We start from the raw sequence: 21,702 nt of genomic DNA on the forward strand, positions 1-21,702 counted from the left end.
TATTTATACTGTTTTATTTGCTGAAACATTTAGAGTTGCGCGAACATGAGCTATTGGAGATTTGGCAACCTCGCACTTATCGTTTCGCATTTAAATTGTTGTCAAAATATAGTGTATGTATATGCATGAAAGTCTTTAAGGTGATGCTTTTAGCTTACGGAATAACAAAAGCTTCTCACTCATTTTCGATCTGAATTTTCAGATCGAATACACGAATTTACACTACTAATTTACATTCATTGATTATTTTCTCTTATGTCTAATATTTTTTAAACGTGCAAAAAGCAATAAAGTCAACAATAATTTGCAAACAAATTTTAACACAAACGGAGCCGCCTCAAGAAATCTGTTCCTTTGAAAAATAATGTTTATTGTGAAAGTACTACTTTTAAAGGCAATGTTCTTCTCCTTTTATTAATTCTATGTAAAAAAAGATCTGATTCATTATTTAAGGTAGATTTAAATTTTTTTATACATATATCCTTGCTATGATTTTTTCCAGAACGGGTATTGGGAATTTGACCCCTCTCGCCCATTCTCGGCAAGGCTAACTACAGACAATAAAAACATTTGTGAAGTAGTAGGTGTATGTATCCGTTAATGGCAAAGAGAGAACTACCATTTATTTGGATCGATGCAATATTTTATAGACAGAAAAGAAATTCAACAGTCGATGTAAAAATGGGTTATTAAAATATTTTGCACAAGCCTACAATATTTTATTTATTAAGTGGTAGGTGTAGATATCCGTTAATGGAAAAGAAAGAGAATTACCATTTATTTAGATCGATGCAAAATTTTCAAGACGGAATTTTTTTTAACATGCAGTCGATGTAAAAATAGGTTATCGGAATATTTTACACAAAAGCCTCAAATATATTATGTTAATGGGATTAAAACAATGTCCGAGAGATGGAAGAAGGTTATATCTTAACAATTTTTAAATCATTAAAATAATAATAATAATCATTTAGTGATTTTTTAATTTATTATTAAAATTACATTAATTTTGGGATTAACTAATAGATCGCCGCGCTACAAAAATAAAACCTAAAACCGAATATGTTTGATTTGGAGTATTTAAAAATAAATAGTTTTCTTAACCGCGTGAGATTAATACTGCCTAAATAGTTTATATGTGGTTACGTTTTTTTTTACATAGGAATAGGAAATTAATGCAATAATATTATTCAAGTTCTTATATGAGATCTAATTTTAATTTTGACAAACATATTTAATGGATTTTCAATTAAATGTCACGTTTATATCACATGATATTTTCTCACGAATTTTACAAAAAAAATCTTAGTCTTGACATGACTTGTTTTATTTAGCTGGCAAAATAATTAATGGTAAAGACTTAAATTAAATAAAGTTCATCGGAAAGTGTTCAAGAAAATTATAATAAAATATTTGCTAGTCAGCAATAAAATTTATATTGTCAAACAATGAAATCACTGTCGTTTTTTCTACTACCTGCTCTGAATGCAGCTGTACACTTAACTTATTTAAAGCACTATTTATTTTAAATCTAGTGATTAAACCATTTAAAAATATTCGTATAAATTTGTTATATTAAAACATTTCATATGCATATATATTTAATATTTTAAAAAATATTTTAATAGAAAAATAATAATAAAATGTAAAAAATCAGGCAACTTTAAAACAATCAATAAAATGTTTTACATATGGGTGTTTTTTAAATTAATAAAATATGTAGCTAGCTGCATCTAAAACTAAAATACAAATGATCTAATGTAACCATATGCTAGTAATTGTCTTTATTATTACATCTAAATCATATTTGTTTGAGTAAAAAAAAATTAAAAGTGATTTAATATTATACGTAAAAGGGCTGCTTAATTCTTTTGCCCGGCAATTTTTTCCGCACGCGGAATATCAACCTAAACGGTTGTTTAAAAAAATTGCTTTTCACGTAATAATATCCAGCTGTGTTGTGAATATTATTAATAAATATTACAAAATAGTGAAACGCTCAATGTAATATTTTCTTTACTTCTTAATATATATGTATATACATAGTAAAATATATTTCTGTACCCATAAAGGTATATATTACTATTGTGTTCGATTCCTTATCTAGATTAAACGAGCACGAATCTACGTCGAATCGTAACGGTTTTACACAATAGCAAACAAGCGACTTCACCTGCTAACAAACGAGCGCAAAAAGATGCAATTTAGATCCGAACAACATGCTTCAAAAATAAACCATTTCATCTCTCACCCTTTACCACTATCACCCTGTAGAGAGAATTTCTGTCTAGAAGAAAGAGCACCGGATTGTGAAGAAAAGAGGAAAAATCTCGGATTGTGATCCGTGAACGTTTACGGGTCATGCGAACCGTAAAACCGATATCACGTGACGTTTGAAAGCGAATATTTAAATTTGCCGTGGAAAGCTTTGGAAAGGTCTAATCGGCAATTTCTCACGTGTCCCATTCAACCGTGACGCAACCGATAACGGTAATTTGACGATACTAGTTATGTATGAGAACACTTACAAAGAACCGGGATTTAATTGCTTACGCTCTGCTTGTTAAACATTGCTTTTGTAGTGAATTACGCATTTTCCTGAGGGAAAATGCTCGCTTGTTTCGGTAATAATTAAGGACGGCTTCTGGCTTGTTTTGCTCGATATAAATGGCGCATATTCAATTTGCATAAGGCGACAACAACAAAGGTGTGTATTGTTTTTATGTAATGTATATAATATCTAATATTTTTTCGCAGTTTCTAGACTTAAGTCTCTCACCTGCTTGACGAGGATTGGTGTCTGTGTGTGTTAACACGCATCACCTTTTAATTATTATTTTATTTATTAGAGTTTAAGAAATATTAACTGGAATTAATCAAACAAATCAGCTATTAAGCCATTTGCATGATTTTGTATTCGTTCGCGGTGTCTATTATTAAGCCTTTCGAAATGATTTTTAAGTGTGTCTATTTTTAGATCCTGATGCAACATCGAATTGCGAACATACCAAGGAGCGTTTGCTGCGATTCTCAATGAAATATTCTGCTGGGCTTGTAATTTTTGAGGGTATTTGCGAGTATTTATAATGTATCCCCACACAGGGGATGCATAAGACATTGCGGGTCTGATTATTGCTTTATAAATTAGCAGTTTATTTTTTATACTTAGTTTACTTTTGCGGCAAAGAAGGGGGTAAAGCTTAGCTCTTGTGTATTTAACTCGATGAATTAGAGTGTCTATGTGTGGTTTCCACGAAAGTTTAGAGTCTAAGGTAAGACCTAAGTATTTGGCCTTATTATGCCATTCTATCGGTTTATTATACATTTTAATTTTGGCTAAATTTTCTATAGCAAAGGCTTTTTTTCTTCTAAGAGAGAACATTACTGCGGCGCTTTTTAGTGGATTTGCAGTGACCAGCCATTTGTCGAACCATTTTTCAATATTTTTTATTTTATTTTGAAGTTTAATTACCGCTCGATGAGGATTTTTATAGGTACACAAAATAGCTGTATCATCAGCGAATAGAGCAGTTATGTCGTTACCGCGGTGCTTGGTTGGAAAGTCGCTCGTAAATATAGTGAATAATAAAGGACCCAGTATTGAACCTTGGGGCACTCCAGCAGTTATAGGTCTGGGATTTGACAAATGATTTTCAAGTTTTATGTTGAAATTTCTCCCATTTAAAAAAGAGTTGATTAGTTTAATTAAATTAGCAGGGAATTTGAAATGTATTAGTTTGAATATGATGCCTGTGTGCCAGACACGATCGAAGGCTTTGGCGATGTCCAGGAACACTACTCCAGTGGACATTCTCTTGTCAAAGCCCCTTTGGATATGTTTCACCACTCGATGAAGTTGATCAGTAGCAGAGTGTGCGTTTCTAAAGCCGAACTGTTCGTCGGGCAAGATTTTATTTTCTTTAACATGAACTAATAATTTGGCTTGAATAATTTTTTCGTAAATTTTGCTTGCAGCGGGTAGCAAACTTATAGGTCGGTAACTAGAGGCTAATGAAGGGTCTGTTCCCGGTTTGCGAAGGATTATTACGTTTGCTTGCTTCCACACCGTCGGGAAGTATAGGCACTCGAGAGAAGAATTAATTATATTTAAAAAATAATTGATGGCACTTGGGGGGAGGATTTTGAGAGCTTTATTTGGTATGGAATCATTGCCGGGTGCTTTTCGATTAGGAAGTAGACGGATGATGTTTTCTAGTTCAGGTAGTGTAATTTTTATATCAATATTAGTATCCACTGTTTTTTCAAAAAAGGATTTTAGGCACTTTTCTGTTTTATTTTTAAATTTACGTTTAAGTTTACTTAAATCGACCGAGCATTGATTTTGAAGACTGTCCGCTATAGTTTCGCACTTTTCTTCAACTGTATATACAAAGTTACCCGTTATTGTTTTAATTTTACATATGCCAGTGGATTCGCGGCGAAGAATTTTTGAAGTGTTCCAAAGTGAATTATCTTCAGGTTTTAGATCTCTTAATTTGGTTTCCCAAGTAGTATTATTATGTTCAGCAATAGCGATTCTAATTTCTTTTTGTAATTTGTTAAGTTGTCTTTTAACCGATTTTTCGTGATAATTTTGCCAAAGATGTCTTAAATGATTCTTTTTTTTAATTAATTCTTTAATTTCTTTGGGTAGGGGGTCATGTTTATTAATTTTGTTTTTAACGGTGCACCGTTCAATTGAAGATTTAATCACTTTGTTAAATTCGATTATTTCATCGTCGATATCAGTTTCAGTTCTTAAGATGTTGATACCAGGAAGGGATTTCTCAACGAAGTAGGGGAAGAAGTCCCATAGTATTTTATGCGATTGTGGGGCTGGATTATTATTTCTTAGATTAATTTCAAGCGTGAATATTACCGGGTTGTGGTCTGATGCGAGACTATTATGGACTTCTATTTCACACGCGGGCAGATCTTTGCAGATGGCAATGTCTAATATGTCCGAGCCTCCGCGAGTAGAGAAATGAGTTGGCACGGACGGTATTTCTAAGTGTATGTTACTATGAGAAATGTCATTAACAAAATTATTCAAAGTTCTACCGTTGCGATTGGTAGCTCGGCAATTCCAATCTTTATGTTTGGAGTTAAAATCACCTGCGGCAAATATGGGTTGTGAATAATTAAACAGTGATTTAATATCTTCTATGGGATATTTTGGTGTGGGAGGAGTGTAAACGGAATGTATTATGACTGGAGAATGCTCATCGGTTTTAATTTCTATACTCGTTACTTCTAATTGCGCGTACGCGTTTATTTTCGTTTCATTATGTTTTATATTATTTTTAATATATACTGCTGTTCCGCCGCCAGCGCCTAATAATCTATCCGTGCGGTAAGTTGTAAAATTGGCAAAGTTAATTTTTATCGAGTTCTTTAAGTGTGTCTCGGAGATAAGAGCAATATCTATATTTTGATCTAATAAAAATTGATGGAGTTCACTTTTCTTATCACGTAGGCCATTTGCGTTCCAGGCCATTATTCTTAGTATTTTACGATTTGGGTTTTTAATGTCATTAGGATTAGTCATAGGGGCTTCTTTTTTTTTAAGTTAATTTCTATATTTTTGTTCGCGAGTTTACTCTCGGTCTTAGGATTATTATTATACTATTGTTATATAAGTCGTACTTCATTGATTTATGTTAATTAAGTGTTTAGTTATAAGCGCTTGTATTTGCTGCTGCATTTCAATTATAGTTTTAACTATATTAATATCCTGTAGTGGTGCTGGGGTATTTTCTACTGGTTCAATAGGTACGGACTGAGTGGTCGGTATTTCAGAGTTTAGGGACTGTGAATATGTCTTTTGATTTTTTGTATTATCATTTTTTTTACTGTTTTTTGTTTTAAAGAATTCACTTTTTTTATTATTAGGATTTTTAATGCATCCGCCATAGCTAGCAGGGTGTTTACCACCGCAATTACCACATAGTGGGTTATCTGTTTTATTACCGTGTGGACATTCTAATGCCACATGAGGGCCTGCACACTTAACACAAACTGGTGCTGCCCTGCAATTCACAGCAGCATGTCCAAAGACTTGACAGCGGTGGCACTGTAAAGTATTTTTTGGTTTATTTTGAATTTCGATTGAAACTTTTTGATGTAACAAATGGGTTAAATTATATATATTTTTATTTTGCTCACTTTTTTTTAATGAAATGGCAAACAATAACATCGGCTGGTTGGTAGTTTTATTTATTAATTGATGAACATGGAGTACATCGAAATTTAAACGAATTAATTCTTCTTTTATTTCATCTATTGTGAAGTTGGAATTTAATCCTCGAATTATAACGCGCAGAGGCTTATCTTCGGGCAATGTATAGGAGAAGAATGAGAATTTACGTTCGTCCAAGACTTTTGTAATTTTTCTAAAGAGCTCTATAGTAGGTGCAATTATTTTTACATTGTTTGGTTTTTGAACCGAGGTAAATAAAAGACCGTTGTTTAATAGGGTCTGACGAGCCGCTTTAAAGTCGGAGGGTTTATTAAGAACAATCGGAGGAATTGATTCCTTTTTAGTTTCGACTGTTTGTTGAATTGTCACGGGCTCGATTGAGCGAACAATTTCGGAAACATCAGACATTTCCGGAGAACTTGGGCGTGGTCTCTTTTTAACTGGGGGCTTTTCTACTACTTTAGGAGCTGCAATTTGCGATGTAGTAGTCGCAGGATCGGATAAGTTATTTTTAATGTTAATTGGCGATTGGTTAGTACGAGTTTTAACGTTAGTTGGCAATTGGTTAGTAGAAGTTTTAACGTTAGTTGGCGATTGGTTAGTAGGAATTTTAACTTTAGTTGGCGATTGGTTAGTAGTATGTTTTTTAGTTTTAATTTTTTTTCGGAGATCTTCCATCTCCTTTTCTAAACTAATCCTAAGGCGCCGTTCCTCAAGGAGTTCATGGCGCAAGGCTTCCATTTCCTTTTTAAGGTAATTAATCGATACATGGTCACTCACCTGCCCGGTGTCCATAATAATGGAATCGGACGATGTTTTACCAGTCGACATGTCGTAGCTTGCGAAGGCGGCTGGTGAGTCAGCGGGAATTCCCACTTTTTATCACAAACACTAGTTATCAGAGTGACAGATAGCGCGCGCGACTAACTCGGTCGAATGCCAAAGCAAGACTGTTGATTTATGTAATGTATGTTTAGGTGTATAGAGGTATTTCAGTACTGGTATCAAATGCATTCTGTAGTGAACGAATGCATTTGAAATTAGTTCTTAGAAACACGTTTGCTTGCGACACCCAAGGCGAGTAAATAAACAATGGTTGTAAAATAAACGAGAAGTATTATTACAAAGCTCATAGAGTTAAAGGGGTAAAAAGACAGTTTTTAGTTTGACATTAAACTACGTAGTATACTATCAAATAAGTAGCATAATATATTTTTTTAAATTGTACAATATGACCGAAATTGTTTAGGTAATATGAATTTTTGCTTATAAAATTTTAAAAATATAGTCTTATTGTCTAGTCAGAGAAGGCGGCAGAATTTATTAAAACGTTAATTAATTTATTTTACTTGTGCTAAAAATAGCGAATATAAGTTTGTTGGATTTACAAGAACTGATTCAGATCAAAATCAGTTACCGAATTCATTTTTAAATTACGTTGTTTAAAAATATGTTAAAACGATTCGGTTGATATGGTACATACAAGTCTAAACCAGAAACAATTGATAACCTCACAGGAGGATAGGTTTGGGTGTTGCATCACAATTTCCTAAGAAACCATTGAAATACGTTTTAAAACTTGGATTGCGTCGTACATTCAGGAATGAACTCTACTACTTAAAACCCAATATTAAAATCCACAATAATAAATTTATTTATAGAAAATTATTTTTATGCCATGAGTCGAATAACTTTTTAGCTACTGTCCATACATATATTTGCTTATACCATTATATTACCCACTCAAGCTAAAAATATCAATTAAAAAACATTTTGAATCAAAACAGCTTATAAATCAATTTATATATATTAGTACTAATAACTATAAGCTAATGAAAAAATATATTGTAAATTTTTTGACAATTTTAATATATTTAGTCAATTTTTGTTGTTATGTTATTTAGATTAGAAAAACAATGCTTACATATTATATATAATAAATTGTTGCTTTTTGCAATTTAATATCCAAAAATATGACAGATTTGATTAGTTCACAAATTCAATGAGTGCTTTATTGTTGAAATCAACTCCAATAAATGTCGCAAAAAAATATTGCAAAAATATAATATGTGCGTCTCAATTATTATATTTTTTTGGCTTTTACTAGCATATTTTTTTTACCTATTTTAAGGTAATCCCTGTTTTTCCTCCACTTTTCTATATGGTAATTAAATTAGCTGATTTACGTAAGAGGGGTTAAACGTATTAAATTAGTCAGTCGCTAGATCTAAGTCCAATAAAACTTTAAAGCCATCTAATTTGTTTAAATTCATGCATGTTAATATAAACTAACTCAGATTGCGGTAGTGTTATTTAAATATTACGTTTTGTTATTTTATTGAGATATATAGTTGTTGCTACATATGTATATAATTATTAGAGCATAAAGATATAAAATAAAAAAAATAATAACTATAATTTGGCAAAGAAAATTAATTTAAATTTATATATAATATCCATTGTAAAGTAAAAAAGCGTTTTTAAAAAAAATAAAAAATGTTCAGCAAATTCTTTTATTTTGCAAGAATTGTAGATTTTTTAAATAGTGATATAAAGAATAGTAAAATAATAGAAATTTAGACTAAAGCATGAACCAATAAAAATTGTAGAGCTATAAGGCTAAAAAAACTCAACATTGAATTGTTGTAGAATTTTAAATTATAATGAAAAATATTTTATTGATAACATTAAGAAAGATTTTACTCATATTGATTTCATCTCGATACAAATAATTTAAAAACATAAAATTTCAGTAAATGTGCTGGAAATATTATTAAATAACGGATCACTAGCTAGGTAAAAAAAATAAATATATATTGTATTATATTATACAGAAGGTAAAAATAAAAGTAATATTTCAAACGAAAGATAAAATGTTAACGATATTATCAAAACCAAAAGTAAACTATAACTGGACATAAAAATGAATTAAAATAAAATAATTGACGTTGTGTTTTTATATTTTAAGGGGCATTTCAAAGAATATCTAAAAAAATACTAATTATTAGAAAGCAAAAGTAATATTTAAAAAACATTATCATACAAGTGAAACTAAAGTATCTCATGGAGTACCACAGGAATAAAAGTTGAGTCCACTTGTAATAATAATTGCAAATGATTCATAAATTTAATGATTTAATTAAATATGGCAAATGTTTCGTTGTAAGAAAATTAATTAAATTAAAGAATATAAGTAAAGCTTAACTAATATATTAAGATTATTTTCTAGTATAATGAATATATATGAAATTTGTTACTCACTTTGTATATACACACATATAATTAAGATAATTTATAAAGGGTTTTGTATTTACTCTATTAAAATATTACCACAAATGTTTTGTTTTATATTCCTATTTTTTTATATTGAATTTAGTTAATAACTAGTTTTAAACGTGAAAGTAAAATTATTTATATTACTGAAATAAACGTATTTAAAAAAAGATAAATAAATAAGTTCACTTTTCAACCTGATAAAGTTTAAAAAGTCCCATACGAGCATTGAACTCATATAAAAAGCGGTTCTGAAAAATTCTTTTCGTATTATTTAAATTTAGAACACGATCGTCAGGGTGTAAAGCGTACGAGAGAATTCATACTTGCCCGGCTATTGGTATGGGAAACCGGCAGCTCCCACTGCGAGACATGAAGGCCGAAAGGCCAGAGACAGATTTTAAACGTCAACCATATGAATGGTTGATGACGGGCGACTGTAAACATGAGCACGAGCAATTACGTTTCATAATAACGTAAATTAAAAAATAAATAAATGATAAAAATATTTAATTTTTAAAATCGTTTTACAATCTCAAGGCAAGACATGGACCGCACGCCACTGAGTTTGGTAACTTACAATTTTCTGCGAGAACTTAGCAAATTGTATCCTAACGCTCTTTCTTTACGACAAATGTAAAAAAAAATGATTTTAATATATCGAAAATAATGGTGAATAGACTTTTAATTGCAACTCCTAATTCATGCTATTTTTTTATTTCCTTCAGATTTTTTCTCGTATTGCATATTTCTCCGAGAAGATTTTATGCTACTTTATTTACTAAAAAGACCCTAAATTTGACATGTCTCACATTGATTCTAGACGTCGTACATAATCTAATGATATAATAACATTAAAATTCGTCGTTCCACGAATAAACACAATCATGGTCTCGTTTTATTTTTTTGTACCTTTTGATCCCTTGTGTGTAAATTCTTTATGACAAACAATATTTTTAAAATTTAATTATGATAAAAATTGTGTACGCGCATAAAAGTACGATCAATATTATCTTTATGGTATTTTTTAAATGGCAAAATATGTATGACATCCAATTTTCTCGAAGGTCAACCTTTGGGTGCGCCCCGTGAACTATCGACGTATGGCGTTAAGTTTGTTAGTTTAATAAAACCCCAGAGCCCATTTTAAATCAAACTTTTGGCTAAAGCAATTATGCATATTATCAATTAACCGAACGAGACGCGTTTAATACGATTAAAATAATAATTCGATAAGCTCACCGCAAATTAAGGGCGTGCTTTTTAAAAAATCAGCGAAGATTCTTCCCCTGCAACAATTAAAACAAATTATAATGAATGAATTCTATTTTTATATGATCGTATTGTTTACAAAGAAAAATTATTCTGGTCATTTGAACGAAACGATGGCTGTAAATTAACAATGCGTTTTCCACCCTAGCTACAAGGCAAATATTTGCACGGCACACGTTTTCATTGAGCCGTCCCCAACAACGCCAGGGGATTAAGGTTATAGCCACATTTTCGCGGTCCACGACCTTAGATGTATTTATGTAAATATTTTACATTCTACTTTATTGTCCGACAGGGCGTTCTACAAGTGGATTTATCAACAGGTTTGACCCAAATGCCTCCGAGCCACGTTTTTTAAACGACAGTATTTACTGTGGTATTGTATTAAAACGTCTTCAAATACCTTGAAAATAATATTTTTTCATATAAATTTAAATACATATGATGATATTCATCTTACAAGCATGAAATCATACGATGGTATTAATATAAATATTTTTATGAAACAGTAAAAATGTATTTATGACATAATATTTAATTTACATTATTAAAAAATATTTATTGCCTATCCAAATATATTAATGCATATGTGTACATAATTATATTTAAAAATTACAACAAAATAATAGTCCACTTTATGTGATTAATGTCAGGAAATAAATTAAATCTCGAATGCATTTGTAATACTTGAATAATTGCTCATGTCATCTTGTCAAGATCCGTTACAGGCAAAATAGATTACCTTGATTAAAATATACCCGGCTTAATGTTATATAATTACTTATAAAATAATATATATATACAATAGAAACTAACACAATTCAACTATTGTGTTTAAATAACTTTCTGTAGCGTATTCTTGTACCGTTAATTCTGACGCAAGTCTGAATTTTCTCCGAAAATTGAAAATCGCACCAGTTTTTTACGTCATTATCTAATATTTTATTTTTAAAGTAAGCTATGTACTTTTTTGATCATTTTGTTAAATAGATAATAATAAATTGTTATCTATTATTATAATTTTAATATTTATGGAGCAATGTTTATATGTAAAGTATACACATTTTATTGCAAATGGAAATATTAAAAGGTTTCAGGTGCATTTGTCCGGAACCAGATGTTCGAACAGAACTCAGCGGGCAACGTTTGATCGATCTTTGAAAATAAAAATACATGGAGTCAAAAACGAAAGCTTATTGTTTGCAATACATTTTCGCTCCAGCAGCTTTGCGATAAAATATCAGTAGGAGGTACGTTGAAAGAATTGAATGAAGTGTTTTCGATTAAAATTTCTGATCTTAAAATAATTTTACGTGTTGTGCCATTTATTTTTATATACATACAATAAACATATATTGTGCTCAGTTATTACATATGAACGTATCGGAGTTTCTTATATTGAAATTTTAGCTTTCATTCTAGGATATCCCGAGATTTCATATTCTTAAGGACCATTGCAATAAATGTATTCACCAAGTATAACAAAAATACAATAAATAAACAAATGTGATATTTTCCCACAATCGAGGCGTGAGAGAAGTCTGTCGAAAAGTATATATAACAATTAAATATCTGATTCGCATAAAAAAATAACTTAGACATAGTAAAAAAAATTGATAAGATAAAATAATAAATTCAGAAAAATTAAAAAAATATTTTATTAAAAGTGAATATTTCCATCGCTAATTAATTATTTTTAAATGTAGTATACAACAATATGCACTGAAAATGTATTAAGTGTACTTATTTTAACATTTAGTTAATATTATACAAATTATTTACTGGTTAAAAAGTAAATAATTATTACAAAATGGTACATAAGGATCACTCCATTTCATAAGTTCAAACTTTATGGCACACATCTCCAATTATAAACCCTTTTGCAGAGTTTGAACATCGCGATTTTGGTTTAATCTATTTATAAACACGCGAACCGTGTAATAAAATCTTGCATCGTTACCCAGAGCAGCTTAACTGCGATTAACATTCAATAAAACTCCAGTCGCTTTTGCATGAAATATTAAAATTTCAAGCATTATGATGTAAAACTGTACGGATGTCGTTAACGACAAGGGCCGTTTTATTAACGGAATTAATTAGATGGATCGATTAAACTTCGGAACATTAGCGCGACAAAACGGTCAGTAAAATGCTGAAGCATAAGTAAGTGTCTTGAGGCAGATGGCAATGGGTGTATATGAGAAAACGGATGGGGCAAATAAATTGAGGCTTCTTATGCTTGGCAGCTTTTAATTAAAGAACATCGAAAAAGCTTAGGTAATTTAAAAGTTTTTAGGCAGAAAAATAAATTGATTAATTTAAAAAAACGTATGAGCAGTTTTATTTCTCATTTTTGTATATAATAAGCAAAATACAATTTTAATTTTGTATAATTTAACCCATTTTTTAGAAAATAACTGTATATTGTCCAAGTGAGGATAATGACTATTGATATAAAAAGATGCATCTTTAAATAAATGCGAAATAGACAACTTGAACATTTTTTTTAATCAATAAGAAAATCTTAAAATTGCTCAATCCACGTTCAAACTAAATAAGATTATGTAATTAAATTATGATACCCTATTAGTTTTATTGAAAAGGGTCTGTTTACCCTTTTGTCTATCTATTATGGAACTAAAGTTTTAATATACGTAAATAAGATTAAACTGAATGTATTTTTCCAATTATTGCTACTTATAATAGTAATGAAAATTGTAACAGTATTTAAAAATCAGTTAAAAAAAGAGTAAATCTTTCTTAGAGTTGCAAACATAAACTAAAAATTCTTAAGCTAATAATATTTTTAAGCACTTATTAAAAATGTCTAATGTATGAAAAATGTCTTACAGCGAGATATGGGTGTAAATGGTTTTTTATATTTATGAATTTGGGATATTAAAAAATTAGCAACTAGCTTGAAAACAAAAAATCTCTGTATTTGCCGAAATTTCAGAGTTAATATCGTGCCGCTGTGAACTTTTTCAATGACACAATGAATTTTTTGCAATACGAATAATGACCTCAAGACTAAAATATTTTTTTAAGCATTCTAAGTTATAGATTTTTTATCATCAAGTATGATTAAAATTAAACTTCGTATTAATTATAAGCTTAATAAACTGTGTGCTTTATTATTTTTTTTTAATTAAAACAAATATTCTTTTAATTTTTACTGGTTTTTAAGCATATTATTTTGTGTGTATGAGTATTAAGTGCGTACGGTGTGTACGGTGATTTTCTTTCGCTCGCTCACGTTTTAAGTGACGAGAGTGACTGAGAGATAAGGGCGTGCGTTACATGCGTTCCGCACGCCCACTTTTTCTCACTCACTCTCATCAATGTATCGCACCGTACGCGGTTGCTCAGTATTTAAACTTATTTTTTTTAAGTTTCAATATAATGTTTAGTTTTTAAGAAAATAAACATCTGTTGTCACACGATTTTAAAGAAGCAAAATTCTTCGTCTTTTTTTCTATTTTGCAAAACCGATTTATAGATTAGTTAAACCCTTCCAGACAACGATATTCAGTGCTTCCAAGAAGTCTGTTAAAATCACAGCTGCATACAGAGTAGGTAGTGATAAGCGGGGTAGCAAAAAGTTAAATTAATTAAGAAATCAAAATCCAAGATATTTAATATTCGTAAATTTGAACTTTGGGTCAGTATAAATAGTTGACAAAAATTATCCGGAACTGAACCGAGTATCCGGTTCTATTATAAAAAATGCCCGAGAACCGGGTAATTAATTTGGGCGGGTATTTGGAAGCCCTACCTACCAGTCTAGAAATCGGTGACATATATATTATTAATTATAAATTATTATGTGCAATACAATTTTTAACCAATATATGTCACTGCAGCTGTGGCTGGATTTTTCAATAATAGCGCATTTTAATAAATAAAACTGAACCTGCAACCGTTACGGACTACGCTAATAAATAATACGATTAGGTTAGGTTAGGTTATGCTAGCATCTATAAATTCTAAAAAACGACCAAACTAAACCATGTTATGTTTCTTATTAAAAAATATGATATAAATATAATAAATAAATTAATTTTTATATTTAATATTTATTATTGTTTTAATATAATTGATGGTTTTTTAGTGTGTGATGTAAGTTATGTTATACTTGTTTAAAAATGTAGCTAAATATGTAATATAATATAAGCCAAAAAGTTAAAATTAAATCAGTGATTTTTCTTAGTTACAAATTAAAAAACATGTTTAATCAATAAACTAAAATTTAATATTGTATGTTTTTATATATTTTTATAAATATTTAATTTAAAACATTTTCTAAAATTTAACTAAGACAAATAATAACTAATCTTATATATAGAATGACAATGAAATATTATTTTTGCATGTATTCAAGCTTTACAAAACATAATATTTGCAAGCATATATTTTGGTATTTTAGTACGTTTTGTTTAGCTGAAAGTATTATTGATATAAAACAGGTTAAAATTACACTTTTTAGCTCAAACACACATTTTGATAATTTTGGTACATATAGTATGAGTAAATTGTTTTATATATGTTTCTTAAACATATATTCCTTAACTCTTAACAACAACAAAAGGGTAAAGTACTTTGATTCACAATTTTTGCTATTTGTTTGCACTACATAATAAAATAAAAATTACCGTTAGTAAAAAAAATAGATCTAGTATTTGCGAGACATTTAGGCAGGCAATATTTTATAAAAAAATCATAAATAAGGTGTGAAATTTATACACATTGATAATTATCTGTGAATATATTAAGTCACGACTTTAAAAAACATTTAATTCAGCTTCTTTGACTATCAGCAGATAGCTGCAAAACAATCTTTGTAAAACATTGTTAATGAAATTTAGTTTTTCCAGAGGTTATAATTTTTTTATAAAATATTTAAAAAGTGCAGGTTAACAAGTAAGAGTCAAATTACAATAGGTTTTAATGATAATGTAAAGGATAACCATTACAACCGTTGCAGATATATTTTACAATTAGCAAAAGCTGTAAAGCTTTAAATTTAAATAATACACAAGCATGAAAATGCTGTTGACATTTAAGTCAATATAACAAAACGTATTATGTAGAAGAAAATATCTGCAATTGAGATACATTGAGTAGTTTATTGTATAAAAACGTTTTAATTATTAAAACTTAAGTGATTAATTTTTTTTGTAGAAAAAAATAATTAAAAAATAAATATAAGATACATATTTTCATAAAATATTTTATTGATGAATAGTGTCATTAAAAAAAATACTAATAAAACGTATGTAACACTTGCTTTATTATTAGTTAATTATGTCTTTCTTAACAGAGAAAATACAAATATTCCTAAAATATGATTTTATATACATATTTATAAACCTGGCTGTTTTTAAGTCTTTCAGAACTTTAAAGAAATATGTTTAGCAGTATTGCTGATTACAAGAGTGGGTGTATGTGTATAACAAAGAAGACAAATATATATATAAATATGTAGTATTGTTAAGCTATTTATAGAACATTTTTAAAATGAAGAATATTCTAATATATTATATACACAAATTTATTTGCTTAGCCTGTGTATCAAACTTTGAAGCCTAACATATTCTCGTTTTATCATTTATTTATCTGACCATATAACATATCAGATATTGATATCAATAGACCATTGATATCCAATTAACACATCGCCATAATGGTTTGCATTGTTAAATCTAGGGCTATCGACTTGATCAAAGAGAATCAATTAGCTTGGGGCTACCATCTTGTGATTCGATTGAATTTTCACTTAAAAGCTCTTAGCGTAATTGAGTTATAACCCAAATGTGACTCACGGTTGACATGCATGTTGTAGGTTTAACACTTTCACCAAATCAAGTTATATACATTGTGTTTTATACGTATGAACATATAATATTATATGTATATATTTCTATACAATACGAGAACAGTTACGGAGCAATTAATAACTGTTCAAAGTACTGTTGCTTGTTTCAGGCGTAATAATAATACAATGTCTACAAAGACAAATAATGAGGAAGTCGCAATAACAACAAATTTATCAACTTTATGCTGTAAGTTTGTTTGCTCGAAACTAAAATATGTTTTCAAACGTTATATTCTGAAGTAATTACGAGCTTTTAACGAATTTTGACGAAGATCGATTTTATCGGAGCTGAGTCTCAGTTAACTTAGCTGCGTTAATTATCGCAGTTGATTAATATACTTTGAGTATAAAATAAACTGATAAATATTGACGCGAAAGTTTGTATTCTGATTTTTAGTTTAAATTTAGCAATAGATTATATTTCTTTGTTCAATGTTGTGTGTTTTAGGCTGTAGGGTTGTTAATATATAATTAATATAATATAGATATAGATATACTTTAGTTGTTTTGCACAGGTGTTACAGAAACACACGTTGGTTTAATTTGTCAGATGGTTAGCTGAAATAGCTGACATAATTTTGTAAAAAAAGTGTATATATTTTTATTATTATTATTTACATAACAATTTATAAAATTTTTTTTTAATTTTTTTTATTTTAAAAACTGTTTTAAAATATTTACTATATAAAAATATATGTCATTAAATTTATGTGAAATTAATTTAAAAATAAATAATATATAATAAAAACATTACAGCATAAATGAAAAATATATTACTCCATACATATATGATAGATTTTCCTATCTTTTTATTTTTAATAAATCTTAGGCGTAAGCCCAATGCGTTCCAATGCGGTCAATCAGACATAATGAATACTTACAATTAAGTATTAACCACCAGACTGAAAGTCTGGGTATCGGTGACATCTATATTATTAATTATAAATTATTATGTGCTATACAATTTATAGTCAATAGATGTTACTGCAACTATGGCCGATTTTTTTTCAATAATAGCGCATTTTTATAAATAAATATTCGAGTTCGCTGCCGGGGCTCGAACCCGCAATCTCAGAGTTACTAGTCTAAAATATTACGGACCACGCTATCTTTGAAAAAATGTTAATAAATTCACATGATATATTTCAGTACACAAATATATTTTTTAAATTATAGTAACGTAAACATTAATGTGCATCATTCCACAAAAATTATATTAATAGCATCTCGTGTCGATCACCAAAAACATTTTTATTTTTGGTAATAGATTAGAAATTGTAGGTATCGTGAAATAAGGTCTAAGAGAAGCGTTTTTATACGCTGGCGTTATTTACACAACAGTGAAGAATAAGGGACGCAATCGTGACTCTCTAGGGCAGTGACAATCTCGACACTCATTGAGGTCAGAAAACATTTTTTTGGGGTCGCAAAATTCAAATAAATTTATTTGACAAAAATATAAGGTTTTTGTTTAACAACAATGAACCAATAAAACAGTGAAATAAAATTATAATATCAAAATTTATATTATTTTCTGTGACGGAAACAGGGACGAACATAAGATAGCTTTAATAGCTAGCAAATAGAGTGCCAAGCGACGCGACGCAGATCACGTACTCTCTCAGTCTTATAGCGATAAGTTTTCAAGCGCCTACCTTACATTTAATTCGTATAATTAAAGTATTTTAAATCGAAAATTGTTTTTGTGAAAATTTTTTTTATGTATAAAGTATATATATTTTTTTTTCTGTGCAAGGTGCACTGTTGTAAAGCTGTAATAATGCACATATGTATATACAATGAAAAAAAATATGTAATCAGAATTTACCACGTATTTTAAGTTCTATTAATAAAAAGAAGAAATATCAGATTATCCAAATTCCCTGCGGTACTCAAATATAAACGAAATACTCTTCGGAGCAATGAAAACCATAGCTCACAGAGAAAAACCGTTCTAGAAACCGTAGTTGCTTACCTAAGTTTATAAAAAGAATTGTCAAATGCTTTTTGAAAGTCGGTTTTATTAAATCGCATTCGAGAGGTAAAAAAGGTTTGCGACTGTGGAACGATGATGATGGAAAACCGTTTTACTAATAAATATATTATCTAGTTTTCCTCAGATAACTCATATTCAAAAGTACTCGAATCACTAACTTTAACAAACGAGGAAAGCATTATGTAGCAACTTATTTAAATGTGGATTTAGGTTTATTCTATTCAAATATATGCGAAGAAATATAATAAATTAGAATGATGAATACGAATTTTGGTTTATTCTATTTTAATATATGCGAAGAAAGACATAATAAATTAGAATACTTAATCTTAAAAAATCACTAATATATGTATATACATACTAAATATGATTTTAAGTTATAATTTATTTTAAAATAATATTTTCTTAGTAATACTTTAATCACATTTAAATGTGGATATCTATAATATGTGAATTTTTATTATATTTTAGTACGAAAGGTTGATTAAAAAATACATAACAAGTTGTATTGTTTTATAGTATGTATAATATATAATCCTCGGATAAAAGTCAAGACTCTGACATACATAATTACGATGTAAACATATGGAATCTTAAATATAATATGTTTGCAAGACGGAGAGAGATAAAACCTTTCTTTTGAGTCCATTAAAACAAGAGTCCAACTGAAGATAATCGCGAGACCCTTAAACGGCGTATCTCAAAAAAACAAATCTGGCTTTTTTAGAATTTTTCATTATACAGACTCAACTCTTGTCTGTTTGTCAGACAACAGTGTGAGCACTCTGGTAGAAAATGTGATACGGGCTTTTCACCGCAACTACAATACTAATTCGTGCTCATGTGGCCGTGTAATAAATAAAGTTTGTTAAGTAAAAAATATTATATTTTACGTATGTAGAATATGATGTATGCTTATAAAATATGCCTAATTAAAATCGTTTTAAAAAATGAATCAGGATAATTTAAAACGCCCAATCTATCCATAAAAATACGATTTTTAAGCATATTAAAAGCAGACAATCTTTTTTTGCAATATTTTGAAAAGAGAGAAAAATTGCTTCAAAATCTATGAATATGAATATGAATATTTTTAATTTAATTCTTAGGTAATATATAATAATAAGTTTCAATACCATTTAATAAACCAATGATATAATTATTAGTTAATTAACCACATAGTGAAATTCATAATACAGATATTGAAAATAATTCATATGCAGTACATTGCCATTTTAAATCAAGTTTTATTAAAATCTCTCTTATTATCTGATGGAATTGGACTATTAAATGTTAGCAACTGAATTACATATTTCACATCTGCAATCAATAGTTTATTGCTAAAGTTCTTTGTGAGTTTGTATCATATAAATTGTCAATAAGCATTAGAGCAATATCACAAAATTGAAGAAGATTGAAACAATTTCAACATAAATTAAAGAACTGAATAAACATAGTTAACATACTCATAACAAGTGTAAATAATAACTTTGTGTAAAACAACATTTTAAAATATACTATATAATATGAAGCCATATATAGTTTTAGTCAATAATAAAAAATCATGGAACTGATTTTTTATTATTAACTAAATTTTGCGAATTTTGTCATAACATTTAAATATCTACGATTTTTTACTGATACCGATATTTTATTTTGATTTTCACTTAACTTCCATTTGTATGTTTCTCAAAAATAAAAATGTGCTCTGAAGTAAATTAAATTTGTGTGTAACATAAAGTATTATACTAAATTTTTTGATATAATAATGAATGTGTATTTTATAGTAATGTTTTATTATCACTAACATAAACATAATTGAAATATTTGCTAAAGTGAAATCGTACAAGAATACATTTTCACTGGTAGATATATATATTTTTTATATTAAAATTACAATATAACTAATAAGCGCTATTAAAATTATATGCTGCAAATTTTATGCAAAAAAATACTATTCTTTGAAACTCAATTTAACAGTTTCTAAACCTTCATTTAGTTAAACTATGCTTAGGTAATTTATTTAAAGTAGATTTGGGTTTAAACAGCAAATGGACGTTTCGATATAATAAGTATTTCGTAAAATCATACCTGAATACATTTCTACCGGTAAACTAGCAATAGTTTTTGAACGTTGATTAAATAAAGTTGTGCTAATTAGATTTGTGTTTGAACAGCAAAATGACGCTGTTTCGTTACAGTTAATGTGTATTTTTCAGTGAAGTTATATTATCACTAATACATACATAATTTCAATAACTGTTTCAGTGAAATCACACCCGAATACATTTTCAGCAATAGATATTTTTCTACTAGCGAAAATATAACTAAATGATAGACGCACGTGAAATTATATGCTGCAAACTTTATATGTTTGAACTAGTTATAGTTTCTGAACTTTCATTAGTTTAATTTGGGGTAAATTAATTCGTTTAGGTTAGGTTTGGGTTTGAACAGGAAATGGACTTTTCTAACAGTTTAAATTTTTTTTTATTATTTATATATTTACAATATGTCTATACATAAACGATTATATTTAAAAAAAATAAAATAAATTATTAATCGTTTATGTAACAAAACGTCCATTTCCTGTTCAAACCCAAACCTAACCTAAACGAATTAATTTAATGTTTTTTGATTATGATATAATCATGTAAAGAAAACATTTACAGTGAATGTATAATATATTTTTTAGTAAAGGTATATTTTCACTAGTATGAATATCATTTCACTAACTAGTTAAAATGTATCAAACAAAGATTTGGTGTAAATGCGTTTAGTACATTTTGGTCTTAACAGTTAATTACGAAATTACGAAATTTGCTGGCTGCGTTTACAACTGCCAGTTAAAAACCACTACTTTCATAATAACATTTTAAATAGTAAAAATATATATATCTACCAGTGAAAATTTTAATTATCTGATATGATTTCACTAAAATGTCAGTGAAAATATACTATTTCTGTTAGTACACATTCACCATAACATATATATTTTTAATTTAATAATATTTTTACATATTATACGTATTATATTCGAATACTTTAAATTAAATAATATACTTTACAAAAAAGTAATTTAAATTG

The 21,702-nt window shown here is 28.6% G+C and overlaps 2 protein-coding genes across 4 annotated transcripts in view; both read right to left on the minus strand.

Moving 5' to 3' along the window:
* LOC148239303 (4'-phosphopantetheine phosphatase-like) overlaps positions 1-21,702 on the minus strand; it is a 105,197-nt gene that overhangs the window by 22,240 nt on the left and 61,255 nt on the right. The window contains exon 7 of one of the 3 annotated variants that reach the window (XM_088183020.1): positions 10,715-10,761. The exons of the other annotated variants lie outside the window; for them this stretch is intronic. Coding sequence (XP_088039146.1) covers positions 10,744-10,761 — 18 coding nt within the window. The 3' untranslated portion in view covers positions 10,715-10,743. The remainder of the gene's footprint in view (positions 1-10,714; positions 10,762-21,702) is intronic. 3 annotated transcript variants of the gene reach the window in all.
* The window catches only part of LOC148239304 (uncharacterized), a 278,456-nt gene continuing 260,717 nt past the window's right edge, over positions 3,964-21,702 (minus strand). Inside the window, exon 2 of the mRNA XM_088183149.1 lies at positions 3,964-7,149. Within this exon, the coding sequence (XP_088039275.1) occupies positions 5,648-7,030 (1,383 nt within the window). The 5' untranslated portion in view covers positions 7,031-7,149 and the 3' untranslated portion in view covers positions 3,964-5,647. The remainder of the gene's footprint in view (positions 7,150-21,702) is intronic.

This window comes from Plectrocnemia conspersa, unplaced genomic scaffold, assembly GCF_051122295.1.
Source record: "Plectrocnemia conspersa isolate PC_06_02 unplaced genomic scaffold, ASM5112229v1 ptg000001l, whole genome shotgun sequence".
Taxonomy (NCBI): Eukaryota; Metazoa; Arthropoda; class Insecta; order Trichoptera; family Polycentropodidae; genus Plectrocnemia; species Plectrocnemia conspersa.